We start from the raw sequence: 21,950 nt of genomic DNA, 5'->3' as shown, positions 1-21,950 counted from the left end.
TTTATATATGTATTCCTTACAAATAATTTGGTATCACAATATGATAATACGTTATCTTCACTGCTTTAATTTTTTTCGATAATTTTCATGTTTCATAAAAGGTTATTTCATTATTCAGTATTGCTTACATCCAGTTGTTACAAAAGAGACCCTTCTAATTTGGACGGAAATAAAACAAAAAACACCATTTTCCGCTCTACTATAGAGGGTCTATTTTGTAGAGATTTTGTGAGTAATGTGAATTCAAGGCATACAGCAAAAACTCTATTTTAAAGACCAACCCCAAATTAATTAAAGACTTGACTTTTAGACAACTTGATCTTTCGTATAATTTCTAGACGTTGTTTTGGAGACATCATTTATAGGGAATGAGATTAGTGGAAGAGTAGCGTCCGTTGATTGCACGTCACCCATAGTCTGTGACGTCACCGGCTGAAAAGTTATTAGAGAGAGAACGTCATGTTGGTTGTGCGCATGCGTCTCTCGTTCTCGCTTCCGGTGAAAGCGGCTTAAGACACTTCAAAACCAAATTGACGTTCTCTCTGTAAGGTGACGTCCAATCAAGGGACGCTACTCTTCCGCTAATCTCATTCCCTATTTGTAGCAATGTTTCGAAAATCAAAACAAACAGGTCTGAATAACCGAAAAATCTCGATCTCGGCCAAAGCGTCAATTATTTTGTTTAGTTGTTTGGAGTACTCCATAGCTCTGGATGAGAAAAAAAGTTCTGATAATGGCACCTGACTGTAATGAAAAACATTCATTTTAAAAGGGTTTCAATATATCACAAACACAAAGCACTGATGATTGCATGATTATCTTGCAACATGATTTAATATTATAATCTTTTTTATATCGGCTTCATTATCCATTAAATACATACCTATTATAATACTCACCTAAAATCGCTTATAAAATTTATCTCTTTATAACATTACTATTAATATCTATTAATATTATTGATGATATTATAATGAAACCATTCGAGTCTAGTTTATGCATTAATATATATATATATATATATATATATATATATATATATATAATGTGTGTGTGTGTGTGTGTGTGTGTGTGTGTGTGAGGAGCGAGAATTATAGCTGTTATCACACCTTAAAAAAAAAGCCGTAAAATGGTAGAAACTATTTTGTCGGCGAAAGAATATTATTTTAAAAGGTGAGATTATATATATGAAACTTGGCTTATTTGATAATGCTTTATTGAGGTTAATACTCTGGAAAAAAACATTAAAATATTTTGACCAGAAAACACCTCCTTCAAATATCGATCGATTAAAATGACTCTCATCTTGTTGAAAGTTCCCGAGCCTGAGACTTCATGTGAATCTTCAAGAAAGTCCCAGGTTTGAGAGTATTTGACAGGACGGTGATCATTTTAATCGTTCGATATTTGAAAGTCGAGTTTTCTAGCCAAAATTTTAAAAGCTTGGTTTTTTCAGAGTATGGTAGTAAATTATGTAAAATATATCATTGTATATATCATGATATCATATCAAAATATGGGGCTTAAAATGGATCAATCGATACTTAAATGCCTTGAAATTGTTGGTTAATCTGTTCATGTTTAAAACACTCACAAGTTTTGTTTTCCGGCGACAACTTAAATACAATCATATTTGTTTACTACACTCTACTTTGTACAGAAGTAATGGAAGACAACTTGGTATTGTTTGATGTGTCAAAAAAATGCCAAAAAAGATTTTCTAATGAAAAAAAAGATTGATTGGCAAAGAACAAATAAAATTCTTTGAAGCGGCTATTTTAAAACATTATTTAGACCTGTCTACTACACGAATTATTTATAAAAATACAATGTATTTTTCTCTAACTACCTAACTATAAGATAAGCATATTTGGTTCAATAAACTTGTTTGAAAATGATAGTTTGGTGCCATGCATGGTACAGTTAATGATAGCGATTACTCTTAAATTCCCGAACATCTACATGAAAAATAGTTTTAGATAGGTAAGCCTGCAGTTAGTTAATGTGAGCGTAGATTGGTTTATTGTCAGCGCGCTCAACTCCCACTTCAACCTTGGTTCCGGGTCGGCGAAGTTCTTTTAGTTTTTTCTTTTTCACTCTTCAGTGAACGGGTAGCCTAGTGCCTGTTTGAATCTAGCTTAAATAAAGGTGATCTGGAAAGGAACATTTACTCCAAACACATTATGACCTTGACCCAGAACATCGCCTCAATACCAGGGTAGCCTAGTGTCTGTTTGAATCTAGCCTAAGTAAAAGCGATCTGGAAAGGAACATTTACTCTTAACACATTATGACCTTGACCCAGAACATCGCCTCAATATCAGGGCAATCCCGAACGTCTATTTCAGACATTGTAATTATTTTACTTTTTAATTCACTCAACCCTAACACCGACTATATCCGTAGTTTACCCGGGTTACTTTTACCTCATGTCTATTTATTACATTTTTCTGAGACAAATTATAGGCGTAGAATCAAAGCTAATGTTCTTAACATGTTAATGATAGTTGAATAAAAACTATCTATCCTACATGTTCATTTTAATACATTTTTCCAATTTTGGAAAGTAGCAAAAATCTCTAGGATTGAGTGAGTTAAGTCCTTTTTCTACCACTGCAGTTCACATCAAATTTCCCTTCGTGGTTAATACATAACAAGGTATCTATCTTCAGCTAGCACCACAAATCATGGGTTATTATAACTATCAAAGAAAGACAATGTGAAAATATACATCAAATCAATTTCAATCTATATTTATCTCCATTCTTTTCTTATATTCGGCATCACCAACAGGCAACGACTCGGACAACGCTCCTCTGATAAACCAAGACACCAAAGAAAACACAACAACAGTAAGTACAAGTCTTTCAGTTTACATGAAACCAACGATATTGATCTGTCGCACTCTGAAAAATGAACCAGATTTATTCAATTTGGGGCCAGAAAACTTAAATATTCATTGTTCGATTATATTGTCATCCCTGTGTAAGATCCCTCACCAAAAACAAAACAAAACAAAAAAACAAACAAACAAAAAAAAACAATAAAAAAAAAACAAACAAAACAAACCACACACAAACAAAAACAAACAAACAAACAAACAAAAGGAAACAAAACAAAACAAAAAACAAAGTAAAACAAAACAAACAAAAATACCCTGAAGTGGTTTAAAGTCAATCCTTTTCACATTCTGCCTCTCTTTTCTATAAATTCTGCTCCAAATTATGTAGAATATTAGAAGACTTTTTTCCGGTATGGATGTTTTTGTATCTTGGTTTCTACTGGATTTTCTTAAACCCATCGCGTCAAAATGGTATTTTGTTGGAATGAAGAGAATAATAATAAATGATTGGAAGCACAGATTGTAGGGGTTTTACATTTTATAAAACTGTATCTATTCTACTTAATATAACGCTTAGATTTAATTCAGGATTTAAATTATGGTTATAAATCCAATTCTCGGCACCAATGTCACGTCAACAAAAAAAACAACAACGTTTTAAATCAATTTTCTGCCAACCAATGTTTTGTTTATTCATCTTAACTACGCCACTACCACATTATCTCATTCATCTGCGGTGTTTCATTCATCCTGTTTTGTTGATAAAGGGGAAACCAGAAACGTTCAATTGATCTGTTTTTGTAATTAAATTGAAGCTTACATTCAATTTCACATAATTATTTACTATCAATTTTATAAAACTTATGTCAGGAATTTTTATCCTCTTTTATAATATGAATCCACCATATTGTATTGTCATTGTTGTTTAGATGCCTTTGTTCGGTAAGAAGAAGAAACAAGCCCCAGAGCCAGACACCAGCAAGGCTGGAGAAGCTATCAAGATGGAGAACGGAGCTGCAGATGGAGTAGTGGAGAACAAGGAAAACAAACCTGAGAATGTGGTAAGCATAGTCAATCAGAACGACAGAAGTTTTTAAAAAAATATCTCTCTTATCGTTGCCTTCATGAATGCATAGCTTGACAATGGAGAAGTTTAGCAGATCACCTCGCATCATGTACCACGTTTAATCACATGATCATTTTAATCACACGTAAAAAATAGTGCCGCTTTGCTATTTCTGATTGGATGTCACAATGTAAACTTCCCGTGATCCATATAAAAATCGCATATTGGCACTATTTTTACATTTATGAGAAGGATCGTGTGATAGATACGTTATACGTAATGCGTGAAAGGTATGATATGATAAACCTCTCAACTAATCCAAATATAAAGTATGTCACATTAACAGGCGACGATCGCCAAAAAGAAGTGAAAATTGAGTTGTATTCAATAACTCAATCAATCGAACGAATTGTTTCCTTGAGTTCTACTAACGACAACTGCCTTTCCATTTTCATTTGATGATCTTCGCTCTGCATTGTGACATATTTTAAAGGAACTATTAAGCTTTTAATCAAACAAGTCTACACGCCGACCCCTCTATCTAAATTGGTAAATAAAATCTGAAGGAAAGCTCTTTGCAGAAGTCCACGTCCTATTCCAAGGGCAGTAAGATACCCATGAGACCATAAGGAAAGTTATAAACTATCTTTTATTATTGATTCCAATTTTCTTACGTTTGTGTTTCCGACCACAAAGCCTTCTGACTTTTCTAAAAGACGATTACCTCTGCCACAATCTTCCATTCATGTAAAGTTCAGGGGCGGTTTACAAAAAAGTACATATAGTAAATCAAGCTCCAAGCAAAGTCAATTTTAAAACCTGAAAAAAAAGCTCAGAATTGGTCGAAAGACATTCTTTTTATATTCTATTCCACTTATTCGAGGCGGTTTTCTTCGTATCTGATAACTAATCACAAACCTTAAAATATGCGTGAAATTACATTTCAGGGCTCAAAGCTCAAAACACTCAACTTTTCAATGGTAGCATCTAGCAGTTGTGAAATTCTTAGGAGACCAATATTACATCTCTGGATTAAAAAAAAATGACAAGAATCAGTCGCCATTGCAACTGTCTTCGGACAGAGCTGCATGTACGAGATGGAAGTCGGTTTTGACGAATTCAATCCCTCGAGGGGGCGGGGACATCAACTCTTCGAAACTGGAGGAGAAGTTGCCAGGCTTTTCCACCAGCAAGAGGAGACACTGGGTGGCAGCCAATCGACTTCGGACGAGAACCTGCTTAGCAGCACGTTCATGGCATCAGTGGGGACTTGCCACCTGTACAACATGTACCCGTTGTGGTAACGAGCCCGAAACCTCAGAGCATCAAGTTGAACGGTGCCTTTGTGACAAAGCTTCCGAGTGGGTTTGCGAGTTCGTTACGGAATTTGCTGATTGGGTCGATCGTCATAACATAGTAGCATGAACACCATTAGAAGCTGCTGCCATAAAGAAGGATAGGATAGGATAGATAGAAAGATAAATATATTGATTGATGGACAAGTAGATGGATATATAGATAGATAAATAGATAGATAGAAAGAAAGAAAGAAAGAAAGAAAGATAGATAGATAGATATATGAATTGAGAGATAGTCAGTTCTCCTCTAAGATATTTAAGTGATCAGATTTTCATTGTGTTTGGCACCCATAACTGGTGGTCATTCGCGAGTGATTTGTGTCCTTTCAACAGATAAACTTTTTAAAGAAATCACACACAATCTTTACTCAACAGGTTACCGACGAAGTAAAAGATTCAAAAGCTGACGAGGTTGACGCCAAAGCAGCCACGACCTTCACCCCTGGCATTACGGATGACCCCAAGGAAGAGATCAAACAAGATGGAGACAAGGTGAGACATAAGAAACAACAGTCGTTCGCGACCAAAATTTCTTTGAAGCCTGAATGTATCCTCGCCTTTGAAGCGTGGAACGGAAAGTAAATTATATTGTTTGCTGGCCTTTGGCGTTTTATGTAGTGATGAGTGTTTATTTTACGCTTGTGCGACTATGCGATCTTGTGTTATGCCACTCGCTTTCGGATCGGAAGGTCCTGAGTTCGAGCCCCACTCGGCGCAAAGTTGATTCCTTGGAAAAGGTTATTTACTCACATTCTCCCACCGTAGTCATGCGTAAAATGAGTACCTGGCCATTAACAGCGTTGTCTCTGTCGGAAAAATATTGTAATATCGGGCTAACAGGCCTCATGTCACGTTCTACATGTCATGTGTTGCTGTTGGTCAGTGACCCCTTGTAAAGCGCTTTGAACAGGTTTAGAGGATAATGCACTATATAAAAGCTCAATTTTTGGGGTATTTTTTTTTAACTTTCATATAAATGACATGAGGTGTCTCTAATTTTTCATGCATCAATAAAAGAAAGTGCACCGCCATAACTCAGAAATTTCATTTTTTGAATTCTCTGGAACATGTCACATGATCGTCGTCTTTAAGCTTTATGCCAGCTCCAAACTCTTCAAGACCAGTTCCACAGCGGTTTACATATTAACTTATACTTGACGTGTTCTGATTATGAAATCATTCTTACACTCCTGTTGAGTGTTTTGTCTTGGTGTGTTTTGTGATAGATTCTTGATCAGGATCTGATTAGAGCGCATTTCAGATGATGGAGACTCCTGTAGAAAGAGAGTTCTCTGCTGAATGCGCGGCTATGTGGTGTTGTGGTATGACACTCGCTTTCTGATCGGAAGGTCCAGGGTTCGAGCATCGCGCTCGGTGCATAGCTGAGTCCTTGGAAAAGGCTCTTTACTCACATTCTCTCATCGTACTCAGGTGTAAAATGAGTACCTGACCGATAACATTGTTGTCTGTGTCCGAAAAATTGTAATATCACCTAACAGGCGTCATGTCATGTCCTACATGTTAAATGTTGCTGTTGACCAGGGACCCCTTGTAAAGCGCTTGGAGCACATTTAGTGGATATTGCTCTATATAAAGCTCAATGTAAAAGGTCATGTGTGAGCTGAGCTGTGACAGGGATAAATTCATGATTCAAAGTCTTGTCTGTCTGCGTAAGCATTTATGTCTGATTTTATCAATTTTTATAACAAGCCTTTCTCTGATTGGTTAAGAATGGATCGTACGTATGATATGTTAACTCCCTCCTTGCCCTCCATTTTCAGAATTGTTTCCGAAGTATCATAAAAGAACACAAAACTCTAAAAGCGAAGAAAACATATTATACATATTTGTGCGAAGCAAAACAAGCTTTACTAAACAGCGTTAAGCATTCATAGCTGTACCCAAACATTGTTCTTCACAAAGTGGAATGTACATAACAAATCTTAATTAGAAAAATAAATATTCATTGTGCAGAAGATCAAGGGAAGGCCACGAGGAACACGGAGAAGAATTAAAGAAGCTGATATACAGAGAAGTGATAAGACATGGAATGAGATTTTAAAAAAAAGTTAGCTCAGGATAGAGAAGGATGGAACTGTTTGCTGTAGCCTATACCCTGACCCAAGGTGAAAAAGGTAATGACGATGATGATGTATTGTAGCAAATGTGACGATTTTCCTGTAGTTGGTCAGGAGAGGCTTAATGGTCTGTTTAGGTTTTATACCATTTATGAGAATGGAGGGTTCTATCCATTGAGCTACAAGGACCCCTATCAGTTATAAAAGAGGTATAAACCCAATCATTAGGATATTCCATCATAATATTCCCATTTTTAATTCACAATTTCAATTCCAGCCGGCCACCACCGAGACCAGCAACCAATCAGCGACTGTCAAGACAGAGAAATCGCCCCTGATTGGTCAGCTTGAGCCCCAGGATCTGAACGTGAAGGAGAGCAAGCTTCGAGACCACAGCCCTGGGTTCCTGTGCTGTTGCATTCTGTAGAATCGCATTGTATTCTTTTATCATGGGACAGGCATTAAGACAATATTTACGACAATGATAAAAAGAGAAATATGATACCAATGATGACGTAATGACATACTAATATAACTGCAATATAAACAATAAAAGCAATAACTATATGTTACTTCTAGTTCTTAAAAAATCGATACCAGTGTTCTGGATACTCTGAAATAAAAACCGCTTTAAAATATTGGCCAGAAAACTCATCTTTCAAATATTGGTCGATTAAAATTACTCTCATCTTGTCAAAAGTTTTAAACCTTGGACTTCCTGGAAAACCTCCTCGAGGGCCCAGGTTTGGCAGATTGTGACAAGATGAGGGTCATTTTAATCGATCGATATTTGAAAGACGTGTTTTATGGACAGCGGGTGGTTGGATGGGAGCATCACCCTTGAATCATATACCTATGATGTTCACATGGGTGTACGATCCGATAGTGATGTCGTTTCTTCTTCTCTTTACTATCCTATCCTGCTTCTTTGGTTTGTGATTGTATTTTTGACAGGGGATTTTTTTTTCTGTAAATCTTCTGCCTGTTTGTTCTTGGTTATTTATAATTTAGCTTATGATATCTTTAGGTTATGATTTTGATTTGCATTTGTACTATTTTTGTTAGATTGTTTGTTTTTTTGTTTCAGCGGTCTCTCATATAACCTCAATTGTGTTGGAAGAGACCTAAAGCAACAAACAAAAACAAAAAAAATTTTATGGACAAAATTTTTAAAACGTGTTTTTTATTTAGAATAATATGACAGTGTTGAGTATTGGTCGAAGTTATCTACTCTCTTTGTCGGAAATTGGGTCTTTATCGTGAAAAAATTAATTATACCAAACGTGTGAGAAATCATGGGTTTTTCTTTTTTTTTCTTCTCAAACACAACCTTTGTTTCATGAATACAAGAAATAATTTTCATAATCTAAAGATCTGCCAAAGATGTGCTGCAAACCTTCATAATCATTATGTAAAGAGACGGTGGCACAGAAATAAAGGAAAATTATCTTATATTGGTAGATATTTTAGTTGGGTCCTAACTCAGTGCACATGATAATTGTGATAATAATGATGACGAGTACGCATCGGTTCATACTTCCTATCTAACTAGTTCAGAATCTTGAATGTATTATTATTGTAAAGAATATATCACACAGTTTACACATGACCTATTAGAACCAATTTCCTCCAGTAAAAATGAGATTAAAAAGCGATTCTAACAGCTAAATTATTTTGTCTGTATTGCCAGGAAAATACAAAAAAAAAAAAAAACACGTTAAAAAAAAGGAATTTTGGTAACATAGTTTTTACTTCTTACGTATACTGATAAATCAAGATGACTCCTCCCCCCCCCCTCCCCCCCCCCCCTCCTCAATTTGTTTTTCTATTAAAGTCCTAAATTCGAGATTTCGATTTCTTTGTAATCTTGATTTTAAATTCTATTGCTAAATTTAGGATTTCTATATGAAATGAACGTTTTCTAGCCAAAATGAAAAAGCTGTTTTACATCATAATATAATATATAAAATATCCTGTTTTCGCTTTTGTGAAAACATTTTTAAAAAAACCCAAACTAAGCTAAAATTAAAATTATACTTTGATATTAACATTTGGTTGATAAAGTCGGTAAAATTATTTAAATAATCACCTTATGCATTAGAATTAACTATTTTGATGAACATAATAATTTGGCAGAATTTTTTCAATGAATGTTGAGCTGTAGAGATGGCAATTTTAATTTTTTTTTAAACAGGAGGCTTAGAGTAATCATGACATTTATGAAATGACATGTTTTACTAGCATATATTATGTAAGTGCCTTATATAATCTAAATAAATGTAAATGTTTCCCTCCTTCCATTGATGGACCTGATAAAAAGCATTATATTCCTCTTTTATTGTACACAGCAAGTCTAAGTAAGTTTTATTTTCAAATTGAGTTGATTTTAAACAATTGTTTTGTATTTTGCTTTTAATTAGTAAATGCATATTTTCCGACATAATTAACTAGGAAAATCAATTTAAGCTAAGAAGTTATCCAACTATATTATTATATTTATTATTATTATTATTATTATTATTATTATTATTATATTATTATTATTATTATTATTATTATTATTATTATTATTATTATTATTATTATTATTATTATTAGTATTATCATTAATATTATCACCCTTTGTGCAATTATAATCGTGTTGTTTTGTGTACAAATCCCTACTACAGGCGAATTATTTAGTCTAGTCTTGTAACCTATACCCTTCACATTTGCTGTGAGAAATTGTGATATAGATATTATTAAAAATCTGTGCGATAGCTAGACATTCATTACATTACGGCTGCTCTTCAAAAACAGAAGATTAATAGCATATTTCGTAATCCGCCTTGTTTTTATGTGTTTTTCTCTAAAACACTCGCGCACAAATAATACCAGTCTATGTGAAAATTAGCTTTATCTTTTGGGATTTTAATTTTTCTCCTTGTTATTTGTTTCCCCTCTATCAATTGTGTGATTTTATATAACTGTGATCAATTTACACTGTTGGTAATAACGAAAACAACTAAAAACTGAATACATTGCCATCCAGACTAAGCAAAGCAACTTATTACTATATATTATTATTATAATTATTATTTATTATTATTATTATTATTATTATTATTATTATTATTATTATTATATATTATTATTATTATTATTAATTTGACTTTAATTTGATAAAACAAATCTTTGCTCAGAGTACAGAAATTCTACCAAAAATATTTGATTAATTTGGTTGAGATATAGTGAGATTTTCTCTTGGAATATCAAAAATAGCAGTGTATACGTGAAAGTGATTAATTGATGATATAATCCTTTTATAAGCATTTCATTGGAACTTCTTGAGAAGGGACCTTGTTTAAAACAGCACACGCATAAACGCGATTTAACAGCTTTGTATAGACAATGAAGGACGCAATCAATAACTTTATGGAGTTGGGTTTGAATCCAAAAATCCTTTTCTATAATATATATATATATATATATATATATATATATATATATATATATATATATATATATATATATATACATATATATATATTGAAAAAAATGTATTCTCTGCGTAAAAAAACAATAAAATTAGCAAATTTTAAAACCTATGAAATGAAAAATGATAAATTTGTTCTTGCTTTTTAATCAATGTTACATCCGTGCTTTTGAGTATTGGTCTTTTTCTTCTTTTTATTTTCACTTTTAACGCCGACGGAATTGTGCAATGTATTTTTAGATTCACTTCCTTACTTCCTGTATAAAGGGTGAAATCTCTTTTGGATAAAAACACGAATCTCTTTGGCAGGAGGTTATTATCTCTTATTGTAATTTTATTTTGTCTTCTCATTTTCGTTTCCTTGTATAACTTATAACCTTTTATGTCAATGTGATAAAAGCTTTTATATGCCTAAGTTGTGAAATTGGCGGTTGATATGCTAAGATATTACTATTATTGTCATAACTATAGTTATTATTATATTAATTTCCTTTATAATTTTGCTAATTTTTTATTGAAAATCATTGAATAATTTTGTACTACCTATCATTCTAGAAGATTGTTCTGTTTATAACAAATCACTTTAATTCTCAATCTTTTTTTTCCATATTATATTTGTTGTGTGTATTTAGTATTCTCCTTTTCATCATTACCTACGTGTACATATTTACAGGTCTGTTAACCGAGCACAATTAATTGTGAGCTTGAATTAACAGTGTTGTAATGGAAAATATTTTACATTGGTTTGAGAGAACTTCCACAACAACAATGGGCCCATAACAGTTTGAGTTTCCAAACCTGCAAATAAGTACACGTTGATCATTACCTATTATTTTATGGCAAATAGATCCCTGTTCTGTTGTCTTGTATTTTCAAAAAGAAACATCGGGCGTTACAATAATATTGCAGATAATTGATTAACACCAAAAAAAAACAAACAAACAAACAAAAACCCAACAAACAAACCAAATTTGACAATAAATAACGTAAAATACAAGGAAACTAGAGCTAGTCTAGATAGTTAAACCACGATAATGAGTCACAAGAATGATATCTTTGTAATTTCCTATTTCAACAATACAGATAAACATTTGTGTCATTTTAGAAATGCCAAGACTACTAGATATGTATTGTAAGATTTTTGTTTTTTAAAAAGTATTATCCAAATTAAAACCATTTCATTCTCTATTATGATGACACTGGAACATCGCAGCATCGTGTACTACAAAACATTATATATTATATATATATATATATATATATATATATTATGTATGTATCTTATAGGTATATATTATATAGAAATGCAAAGCATAGCTTCAATATTTTAGTTTTCTTTAAAAATTACTGACCATATGTAAAGCGACCGCTTTGTATTGCTAAATGAACTCTATTCACTAATTAAGGATTCATAATTATTTCTTTTTGAAGTATTTTATCATGCTATAATCATAATACAAGCAATATCTTAAAAATAACAGGATTGCATTCTTAAAAAGAATTAATAATAGTTTTGTATTGGCTTCAAAATGTGACTTTGTATCATATTATATTTATGGTAATCACTGAGGACCGTCATAAAGCCTTTGACACAATCTAAAAATAATTTAGATTGCAAATCTACCCAGTTGAAAAAATGACTAAAAGAGATGCAGCCTTTTTAATTCAAAATTTGACATTGCATCATATTTGATAATTTGGTAACCTTAAATATCTATGATACATTTTAACAATATACCAGTTATTAAAAATCTACCCAGTTTAAAAAAAAGAGAGTTAATATGTATGTAGCCTATTTACTTAATAGTCTTTTCATAAACTGAGTAGATTAATAAATACTGACTGGACCCTAGAATTACCCCCTAATTTGACATTTCTTACACAAAAGGAGACATAGACTGAGACTTAACAATTTTTTTTCAAATATTCATCATTGCCTAATTATTGCAACTCCGTGTTGGGTTGTAACTGTATTGACCCAATCCAAGGAAGTAACACTTCATCATGTGATTAAAGAATTTAGCCTTCTTGGTCTTCTAAATATCTTTAATCTTAATCAGAGTGTTACCCAGCCTTAAGTTTGAGACTTGATTTTAAATCATCGTTCATAGCTTGGCATAAACCTGGTCCTTACATTGCAGGAAGCTGAATGAGGAAAGTTGATACGTAAACGAGCATGGATTGCAAATTCTATAAGCAAAATGGCGTGTTGATATTTGGTGACAGTTTCACTTATACATGTATTGATAATCTATGAAATGTACAAATTGACTGGATTCAATTCTGTGAGGACGACGTTGAACAGGCCATCCTGACTCGTCATCTTGCCGTGTTGCCCCATGTTCTATACCCTAGATGAGAGAATGGATGACGAATCCTCATTTGAAAAACGGATTTGAGCCAGGTTATGACTGTCAAATGACTTGTCATAGCTTAAATCTCATAGGAAAGTACCAAGTGCTATTTTAAAACTATGTTCTGCTCTTTAGAAATGAACTAAACACGGCTAACACCAAGGTGCTACAAAGTCGACGATTAAGGTGCCTTTTTAAAAATCGTATTTGATCTTTATTTATATTATCATTAAAATTAATAGGTCTAATCCAAGAAATGAATGCAGTGCCTTAAATGATTTTATTATTATTATTATTATTATTATTATTATTATTATTATTATTATTATTATTATTATTATTATTATTATTATTATTATTATTATTATTATTATCATTATCATCATGATTATATTTTTCCTTGTTTTCCTTATGCTAGTTATCAATTTATATCTCTTTTTCTTTTTGTTTTGTTTTCCAATCCAAACCATTACCCGATTTTGACATAATGAAATGATATTTTCGTTTTCACGTATTTTTCAATAATCAACTGTTTGTTAACAGTCAAGCCAATATAACGTAGCTTTGGAAAACGATAATAAATAATAACAATACGTATTGATTATACCGTGTACATCTCCACTGCAATGCAATAAAGGTAGCTGGTCTGAAAAACTTCACACTTCATTGTTATGGTGTTTTTGGTGATTCTTTACCTTGTCCTTTTGGATCTTAAAAATCTAAATTAACTCTCTCTCTCCTTACCGAACCTTTTTAGTATTTTCCCAACATGCCAGCGCAGGCTTACCCAGCAGAAAAATTGATTTTAAAAACTCATACAAACTCTCTAGAAAACAACTTTATGTTCTTATATATAAACAAAGATCATTCTTCAACGTTTGTGATTTACAGAATAAATCTGATTAAGAACAAATGTATAATGTGTTGAAAACTCGTCCTTCAAATATGGATCGAGTATTCTGGCCAGAGAATTTATTTTTTTACACAGTAAAGCGGAGTAAACCATGGCTTTTACAAAAGAGTAACGAATGTATTCCATGGCCGGGTCAACATGCGATTAACGATGAACGCATGTGACTAAATTTGGGAATTAAAATTACACGCTTGATTCTCATTTGTCTTGTCACGTACCTAATTTTCCAATTAAGCTTGACAAGAAATAGACTGAAGGCTGTTTGAATATGCAAGCAATAAATAGAGACACTAATTAAAAACAACCAGTTGCAGTGTGTGGCTATGTGGTCAAATGGTATGACACTCGCTTTCGGATCGGAGGGTCCTGAGTTCGAGCCTCGCTCGGCGCATAGTTGAGTCCTTGGAGAAGGCTCTTTACTCAGATTCTCTCACCGTACTCAGGTGTAAAATGAGTACCTGGCCGTTAACAGCGTTGTCTCTGTCCGGAAAAAAATGTAATATCGCCTGACAGGCGTCATGTCTCGTTCTACGTGTTACGTGTTGCTGTTGGTCAGGGACCCCTTCTAAAGCGCTTTGAGCACATTTAGTGGATATTGTGCTATATAAAAAAAGCTAAAAAAAAAGCTCAAATTTGTCATATAAACTATTAACCAGTTATCTATCTATCTACTCTAAAAAAAGGCATATTCAAAAATTTGGCCAGAACACCGTCCTTCAAATATCGATCGATTTCAATGACCCTCATCTTGGCAAAAACTCGCAATGTCGCCCCACCTCGTGAAGTCCCGGGTTTTAGAGTTTTTGCCAAGTTGCGGTTCATTTCAATCGATCCATATTTAGACGAATTTTCTGGCCAAGTTTTTAATTTTAAACACGAGTCGTTTCAGAGTAAGGCATGTAACTGGTAAACCCGCTGAACACTTAATTTACATGATCAATGAATTAAATCTCTGGACATTATTTTATATATCTTCAAGTACAATGAGTTACACATTAAGATCTGAAAAAAGTGTTTATGAAACAGGGCCAGTCAAAGCAAGAAAGAAAAATGCAAGAGAAAAAAAAATTCCGAGGCATTCTGATTTTTTTGGCCGTTTTTTAATTTCTTGTACTTGTCATTCTTGCTTTGTCTGAAATTGTTATTATAAACACGCTTTTCCAGATCTTTATCATACATCAGTGCCTGGGTGGGGATCCTGACCTCCCATTGTGGGCAGGGAGGTACTTACTGTATCTTCTATCCCCCTATAGATAGTTCGAAGATGACGTCACTCAGGCCTTTGTTATTGTTTTTGCCATCCGCGTTTGTGAGTTGTTCTCACTAAACTGTATTAACCTGACTATAAACGTTCATGGTTACACAGAGTTTGTGTGTTGGTCCGTTATACTTCCGGATGGCAATGTTGTGAACTACTTGGCCAAACGCATTCTATCTATATCTGTTTTCTAACATGCTTTCTGTCTTTGTCTTGGAATGAGATTACTTGGTTTTGTTCTGGCCCTGGCCGGATACCCTGGCAGGGAGGGAAACAGTCAAATGTATAGTTAATTTTGGGAGATGATACTTTTTTTCCTTGTAAATTATATCTCTGTTATGCACTGCATTGTTTTGTTTATGTATTATATATGATTTGTAAACATTTGAGTGTATTCCTTTCAGTGGGGACATGTGCTTGTGTCTGGATGAGACTTTTAGGTGATCTCAAACTAAATACACTGATAGTGTGCTCTTGGAATCTACATCTGTTCCCTATTTGAACCAATTCCCCTTTGTCTGCCTTATTCTCCGATGCTTAAATTGTAATTCTAGAACTTTTTGATATCCCGTTTTCTTCCTTTTTAGTGGCGCTGATTTGACCTTAATGCGTTGCAAGCGCCGTAAAACCGTTAAAAACAAAACAATACATCAGTGCCTGCTGCCTAATTTGTCACAATACGCTTCAACAGTCATAACGTCACTTCCCTCGTAATGACGCATGGTAACTTAGTAACTGCCTCTAAACAATCGGAAAAATGGCGGACGCCCTTATGAAATATTTCTCTGACGAGCATAAAAGCGCATTGAGAGGAAAAAAAACCCCAATTAAATCTGATCATCTTCGTGACTTTTACACATTCTGATCACAAGACATATGAAAAGTTCTAGCCAGCATGAAGAATAAAAAGTATTGATTTTCTTTGTTTAGAACCACGATGGCTGCCGTTGCTGGGCGACGTGACATCAGACTATTGAATCCAATTGCCATAAACATTGCTTAGTGAATGAATCAACTTCTAGGATGTTCCTATTCATTTGGTTTTCTACCCATTATATCCGAGGCGACGATTCCTTACGGTATTCCATTATTTTTTTTTTTTTTATATTACGTAAAAGACGAGCATTTATTTTAATAAAAGGACACTTGACCTTTATCTAAAATCAAAAATCAAAAATTGATAAGACAAACTTGACGCGTGTCAACTATCGATAACTGAAGGGGACATTATCTATGCAAATGGAAAAATTATTTCTATTTATAGTTTTGAAAAGATAAGTAAAAAGAGTAGTCCTTCAGAGCCAGTGGTTCATGGAGCCGGAGTTTATCCCGGTTTCTATACCGTGAAACGGACAATATCAATTGCTTGCTATCCTTTGGAAATGACGATAGGTAACGCTAAGTACTTTCCGCCAAATCTAATAGACTCAGCGACTCATTCACGGCTAGGTGGAAAAAAAAGGGGGGGGGGGGGGGGCAGAAAAAAAGCTTGACTGCACCCGGGATCGATCTTGGTCCCTTTGCGGCGTGTGAAGCGAGTGCTCTACCAACTGAGCTGTCGGATTCTCCCTGAAAACATAAATATGCATTTTTATTTAGCATAAGTGAATTGACTAACCATGTCCTTTACAACGTTTCTTATTTTTCTTAAGCAGTAACGAACAACAAGCCCGATGTTGACCTTTCCGAAGGTGCTGGTCAGATTTGCCGATTGGGTCGATTGACATGACATTCATGTAAACCTTCTTCTTCTTCTTCTTCTTCTTCTTCTTCTTCTTCTTCTTCTTCTTCTTCTTCTTCTTCTTCTTCTTCTTCTTCTTCTTCTTCTTCTTCTTCTTCTTCTTCTTCTTCTTTTTTCTTCTTCTTCTTCTTTCTTCTTCTTCTTCTTCTTCTTCTTCTTCTTCTTCTTCTTCTTCTTCTTCTTCTTCTTCTTCTTCTTCTTCTTCTTCTTCTTCTTCTTGTTCTTTTTCTTCTTCTTCTTCTTGTTCTTGTTCCTCTTCGTAGTAGTAGTAGTAGTAGTAGTAGTAGTAGTAGTAGTAGTAGTAGTAGTAGTAGTAGTAGTAGTAGTAGTAGTAGTAGTAGTAATTGTAGTAGCAGTAGTAGTAGAAGAAGAAGAAGACGGAGAAGAAGAAGAAGAAGAAGAAGAAGAAGAAGAAGAAGAAGAAGAAGAAGAAGAAGAAGAAGGGTTACATGAATGTCATGTCAATCGACTACTACTACTACTACGACTACTACTACTACTACTACTACTACTACTACTACTACTACTACTACTACTACTACTACTACTACTATTACTACTACTACTACTACTACTACTACTACTACTACTACTACTACTACTACTACTACTACTACTACTACTACTACTACTACTACTACTACTACTACTACTACTACTACTACTACTACTACTATAAATACTACTACTACTACAACTACTACTACTACCACCACTACCACTATTTTAGCACGCTAGTCACACCACTTGTTGTGTTGAAAACTACTTCCCTGCATTGTACCATTTTAATTTGTGTTATTTTTTTATGTTGTTAATGGGTCTCAAACTGTGTTTGCGTATTCTATTATAGCTCCAACTAATGCAATGTAGCTGCTTGCATTAGTTTCTATTGGGCAGCAGGTTCGAATGTTGTTGTTCAAAAACAGCATAATATATGTATTTTATTGGCCTGTGTGTTTTTTTGTTGCATTGCTATATCATGATCGTTGCACGATAGCAATCGATGTCTATATCCCTAAGATATTTTGCCGATTGAACAACATGGAGTTCTTTGTTGTGTATTCTGCATGTTGTATTTATTGATTACGCTACCTACTTTTTAGAGGTCCGATTACCCTTTTGTTGTGGGTTTAATATTCCTCCCACCAAATCCAAGCATCAGGAACACACTTTATGGTCACCTGGAACAACTACAAAAGACGTCTAACTTCTACGTCATGGCACAAGACCGAAGGGCTAGAGCGCAGGTGGTCGCTGGTTCGGATAAGTAAGTAAGTAAGTAAGTAAGTAAGTAAGTAAGTAAGTAAGTAAGTAAGTAAGTAAATAAGTAAATAAGTAAGTAAGTAAGTTGTAGGTTCAATGTTGTGATGGAAATATTTTTAAAGTAGCACAAAAATAGTGTCCATTACAATAATATTAGATTAAGTGAAGAAGTGTGGAAAAGAACACAGCAGACACCAGTGGGAGAGGGAATAGGAAGAAGACGATGGAGGTGGATTGGACACACGCTTAGAAAGAATGACTCAACTATAACAAAGAAAGTATTGGACTGGAACCCTCAGGGCAGAAGATCAAGGGGAATGCCGCGAGGAACATGGAGAAGAATTAAAGAAGCTGATATACAGAGAAGTGGTAAGACCTGGAATGAGATAAAAAAAAGTTGGCTCAGGATAGAGAAGGATGGAAACTGTTTGTCTGTGGCCTATACCCTGATCCAGGGTGAAAAAGGCAATGATGATGATGATGATGATTAAGCCCATAATTGTGTTATGTTATCAGAACTGCACATGTGCGTGCGTTTGTGTAACCCATCATAAACTGCTACTGCTAATTTGTTGAGTGTCTGTCTGATTGGACACTGAATGTGCGGCAATGCGTTTGGTCGGAAGATGTAAGATACAAGCGCTGCACATTGAGCAAAATTTCCTCTATTGAATTCTGTTGTTTTATCTGATAACATATCATACACGAAAGATCGAGGCCATTATAAGTAAGAAAAGAGGCAATTTATTGCATTGCCACAACGCTAACACCTACCAAGGCTGTCTTGTCCAATGTGTACATATTATCAGATCTATAACCAAAGGGTTTGATTTAACATTGTTGCAATGGAGAATATTTAACAATGGCTTCAGAGTATTTCCATTACAACAAGAACGCAGGGGAAAGATTAAAGATCAAATGAAATGTACGAAGGACATCACTTCCATTTTTGTCATGACTTTGAACAGCTGTTTAAATAATTTGATAAACATTTTTTATCCCTATTCAAGAACAAAACAGGCACACAATGAAAAGGTTTCTAATCGAAAATTTCTAATTCTCTCTTATAATACATTATATTATTTAAAAGATATTCTCGCTATGGTCACCAATGGTTCTGTTTCTTTATCTCACTGAATACAAAACAACACAATCGTCGCAATCAAAGATAGAATATGTACAAATAAATATGATGTGACAAAATTGTGTCCGTTTTGAACATAAAGCTCTTTTTGACAAACCGGTCGACCACAGAAACAAGCAGCACAAGACTTAGGCTCAAAATCGCCACTTGGATTCATTACAACACATTTGCTGGTGGATGTGTCGTGTGCTGGCCAATCGTGATAGACAAAAATTGACATATTAACCGGTGTACCATCACTCCAAAGGAACAACCCTTTTAATTTCTCTTGCATCCCTGTCCAAATCCTATTCGAACCGGTTACATTATAGTAGAAGTCCAGAATATCCGTGCTCTCTATTTTAAGAGGAGTTACGACAATTTTACTATCATACTTCGCGACATCAGCTTGGCAAGGCTGAAGCATGAGTGTGTACGGTTGGTCTTCATAAACATCAGGGTTAGAATTAAAGAAATAGCAATTCCCTTTAAAGTATTTCCACTGCTTAGATACACATTTATTGCTTGTTGACGGATACTGGCAACCAGGGAGTCGACCGTACGTACATTTGAAACGGGTTAACGTCTTTTCTGGTACACTAACTTCGAAACATTCTCCTTCCCAATTGAGATCAATCTCTGGGGTCCACGTCAAAATGCTGGCTTTGGGAGTTATACCGCCCGCCCAAACGAATTCTCCCGGTTTGTTTTTGTCGCTGAGGGATGTCCAGATATCTTGATTGTGATCTTTGTGAAATAATGTCTTCCTCAGCCATAGTTTCTCAACGTTGGAGCTCACTGTTATTGGGTGGCCCCCTACTTTAGAGCATAATAGCTCTGCCTCAGTGTAATTAGTGTCTCTTCTTGTTATTACCTCATAGTAACACGACTTCCCACCTCTCATCCAGCCAGGGGGACATCCAAATTTACCGGTCAGACTGTGTGATCTCATACAAATGTAAGGAGCTTTTGAAATATAGCAATGCCTATCATGCATTGTTCCATCCGTAAGAAGAATTCGACATTCTGGGACATCGTATCTATAATTTCCAAAATTTCGGTCCCATGTTAACATGGCGGCTTTCATAGGAACGCCACTGCTCCATGAAAAAACGCCATTACTCACTTGAAGACCGATCCACCAAGGATCGACGTGCTCATCTCGTATTTTGTCAATGCGTTCCATGATAAATTTCATTTGAAGCGTTCCTCTAATAGACAACAGCGTCATAGATTTATCCTTGCAAGCCTTTATAGCGTCATCGTAAGATCGCCGATCGTCGACTGAACTGAACCAGTAAACATCTAAGGTGTCATTTTTGGCAAAGTGATCGTCTTTTGGGAGATTGACAGCTCCGGGATCTCCCCTGCAAACATAAGGCAAGTTGACATCGCAGGGCACATCAATCATGACGTATTCCACAGTCCTGTACCCGCTGTCTCGAACGAGTCCAATGCATCTCGTAGAAGGTGTTGTCAACTTCTTATACTTTGGTATGACAGCTTTTATTCCGTTCACTTCGTCGTAATATCTTTTCTTATCATCACCAAGAATACGAGGAGTACCGTAATCGTCCATGTACACTCCATACCACCATCCATAGGTAGTTCGTTCTCTGACAAGTTTGCTTATAAACGCCAATGAGTTATGGTCCACTGCATATGCCATTTGTGCGCCAAATAATTGGCACGTTTGTTCAGCACCGTCATGTAATTCATACTCGTCTCTCATCAGATAGCACGTGTCATTGTAGAAAATCCAACCTTCTTCACATGATTCCGGGGAAGGATCAAAGGCAGTTGAAGCTCTTAAAACTAGTGCGAAGGAAAAGAGAGCAAATATTTGTTGAAGACGACTGATCGTTCCCTGGATATAAGAATAAGAATAAGGCAATGATTTTAGCATTTGTAATCTATTATGATTATAAACATACTTTTATTCCATTTTATTGCAAGCAAAACATTTTCTTTTTCATTTTCTCATTGTTAAGGTAACCGACACACTACAATCACGTGATGAAATACAAGTATATCGTCATATATCGGGTGCGAGGAAAAACCCGGAAAAGTTTAGAAGCCTGCAGCCGCCAGACTTTAACCCTCTCCTTACCAACTATAGGAAAATCGTCACATTCGTTACGATACAACCAACATTTTTCTTATTCAAATTTCTCTTGCAAATCATAAAATTTAAAGAAAATGAACACAGTGTGTTGTAGAGCATATTTTGCTAAAGAAATTATGTATCGTAAGAACTTACTGCTATTGTGTTTAAATGATAAAAAATAGATTTTTATGCTAGTTGGGTGTGAAGTTTTGGGGAATATCCTGAAAATGGCTGTTAAGGAGAGAGTTAAATGATACAAAAATGAATTTTACCACAATCAAACCCTATTATCTAAACTTGTGCATACCATCTTTCCTTAAAATATATTGAACATTTTCATTCGACCATTGTTTTAATAACAGTACCGCAAAA

General features: G+C 34.6%; 2 protein-coding genes across 3 annotated transcripts in view; one reads left to right on the top strand and one right to left on the bottom strand.

The window, feature by feature from the left end:
• Positions 1–7,835, top strand: part of LOC144974479 (uncharacterized) — a 41,237-nt gene extending 33,402 nt beyond the window's left edge. For both annotated transcript variants that reach the window (XM_078917378.1, XM_078917379.1), the window contains 4 exons: positions 2,794–2,852; positions 3,772–3,903; positions 5,642–5,758; positions 7,622–7,835. In XM_078917378.1, coding sequence (XP_078773504.1) covers positions 2,794–2,852; positions 3,772–3,903; positions 5,642–5,758; positions 7,622–7,771 — 458 coding nt within the window. In that variant the 3' untranslated portion in view covers positions 7,772–7,835. The remainder of the gene's footprint in view (positions 1–2,793; positions 2,853–3,771; positions 3,904–5,641; positions 5,759–7,621) is intronic.
• Positions 7,836–19,364: 11,529 nt separating this feature from the next.
• LOC144975621 (lymphocyte antigen 75-like) overlaps positions 19,365–21,950 on the bottom strand; it is a 5,832-nt gene continuing 3,246 nt past the window's right edge. The window contains exon 2 of the mRNA XM_078919786.1: positions 19,365–21,338. Coding sequence (XP_078775912.1) covers positions 19,479–21,338 — 1,860 coding nt within the window. The 3' untranslated portion in view covers positions 19,365–19,478. The remainder of the gene's footprint in view (positions 21,339–21,950) is intronic.

Source organism: Berghia stephanieae, chromosome 6 (genome assembly GCF_034508935.2).
Source record: "Berghia stephanieae isolate SIO BIC M18660-M18661 chromosome 6, UCSD_Bste_1.3, whole genome shotgun sequence".
Taxonomy (NCBI): Eukaryota; Metazoa; Mollusca; class Gastropoda; order Nudibranchia; family Aeolidiidae; genus Berghia; species Berghia stephanieae.
The sequence above is the reverse complement of the archived record's forward strand: the minus strand, read 5'-3'. Positions and strand labels throughout refer to the sequence as shown.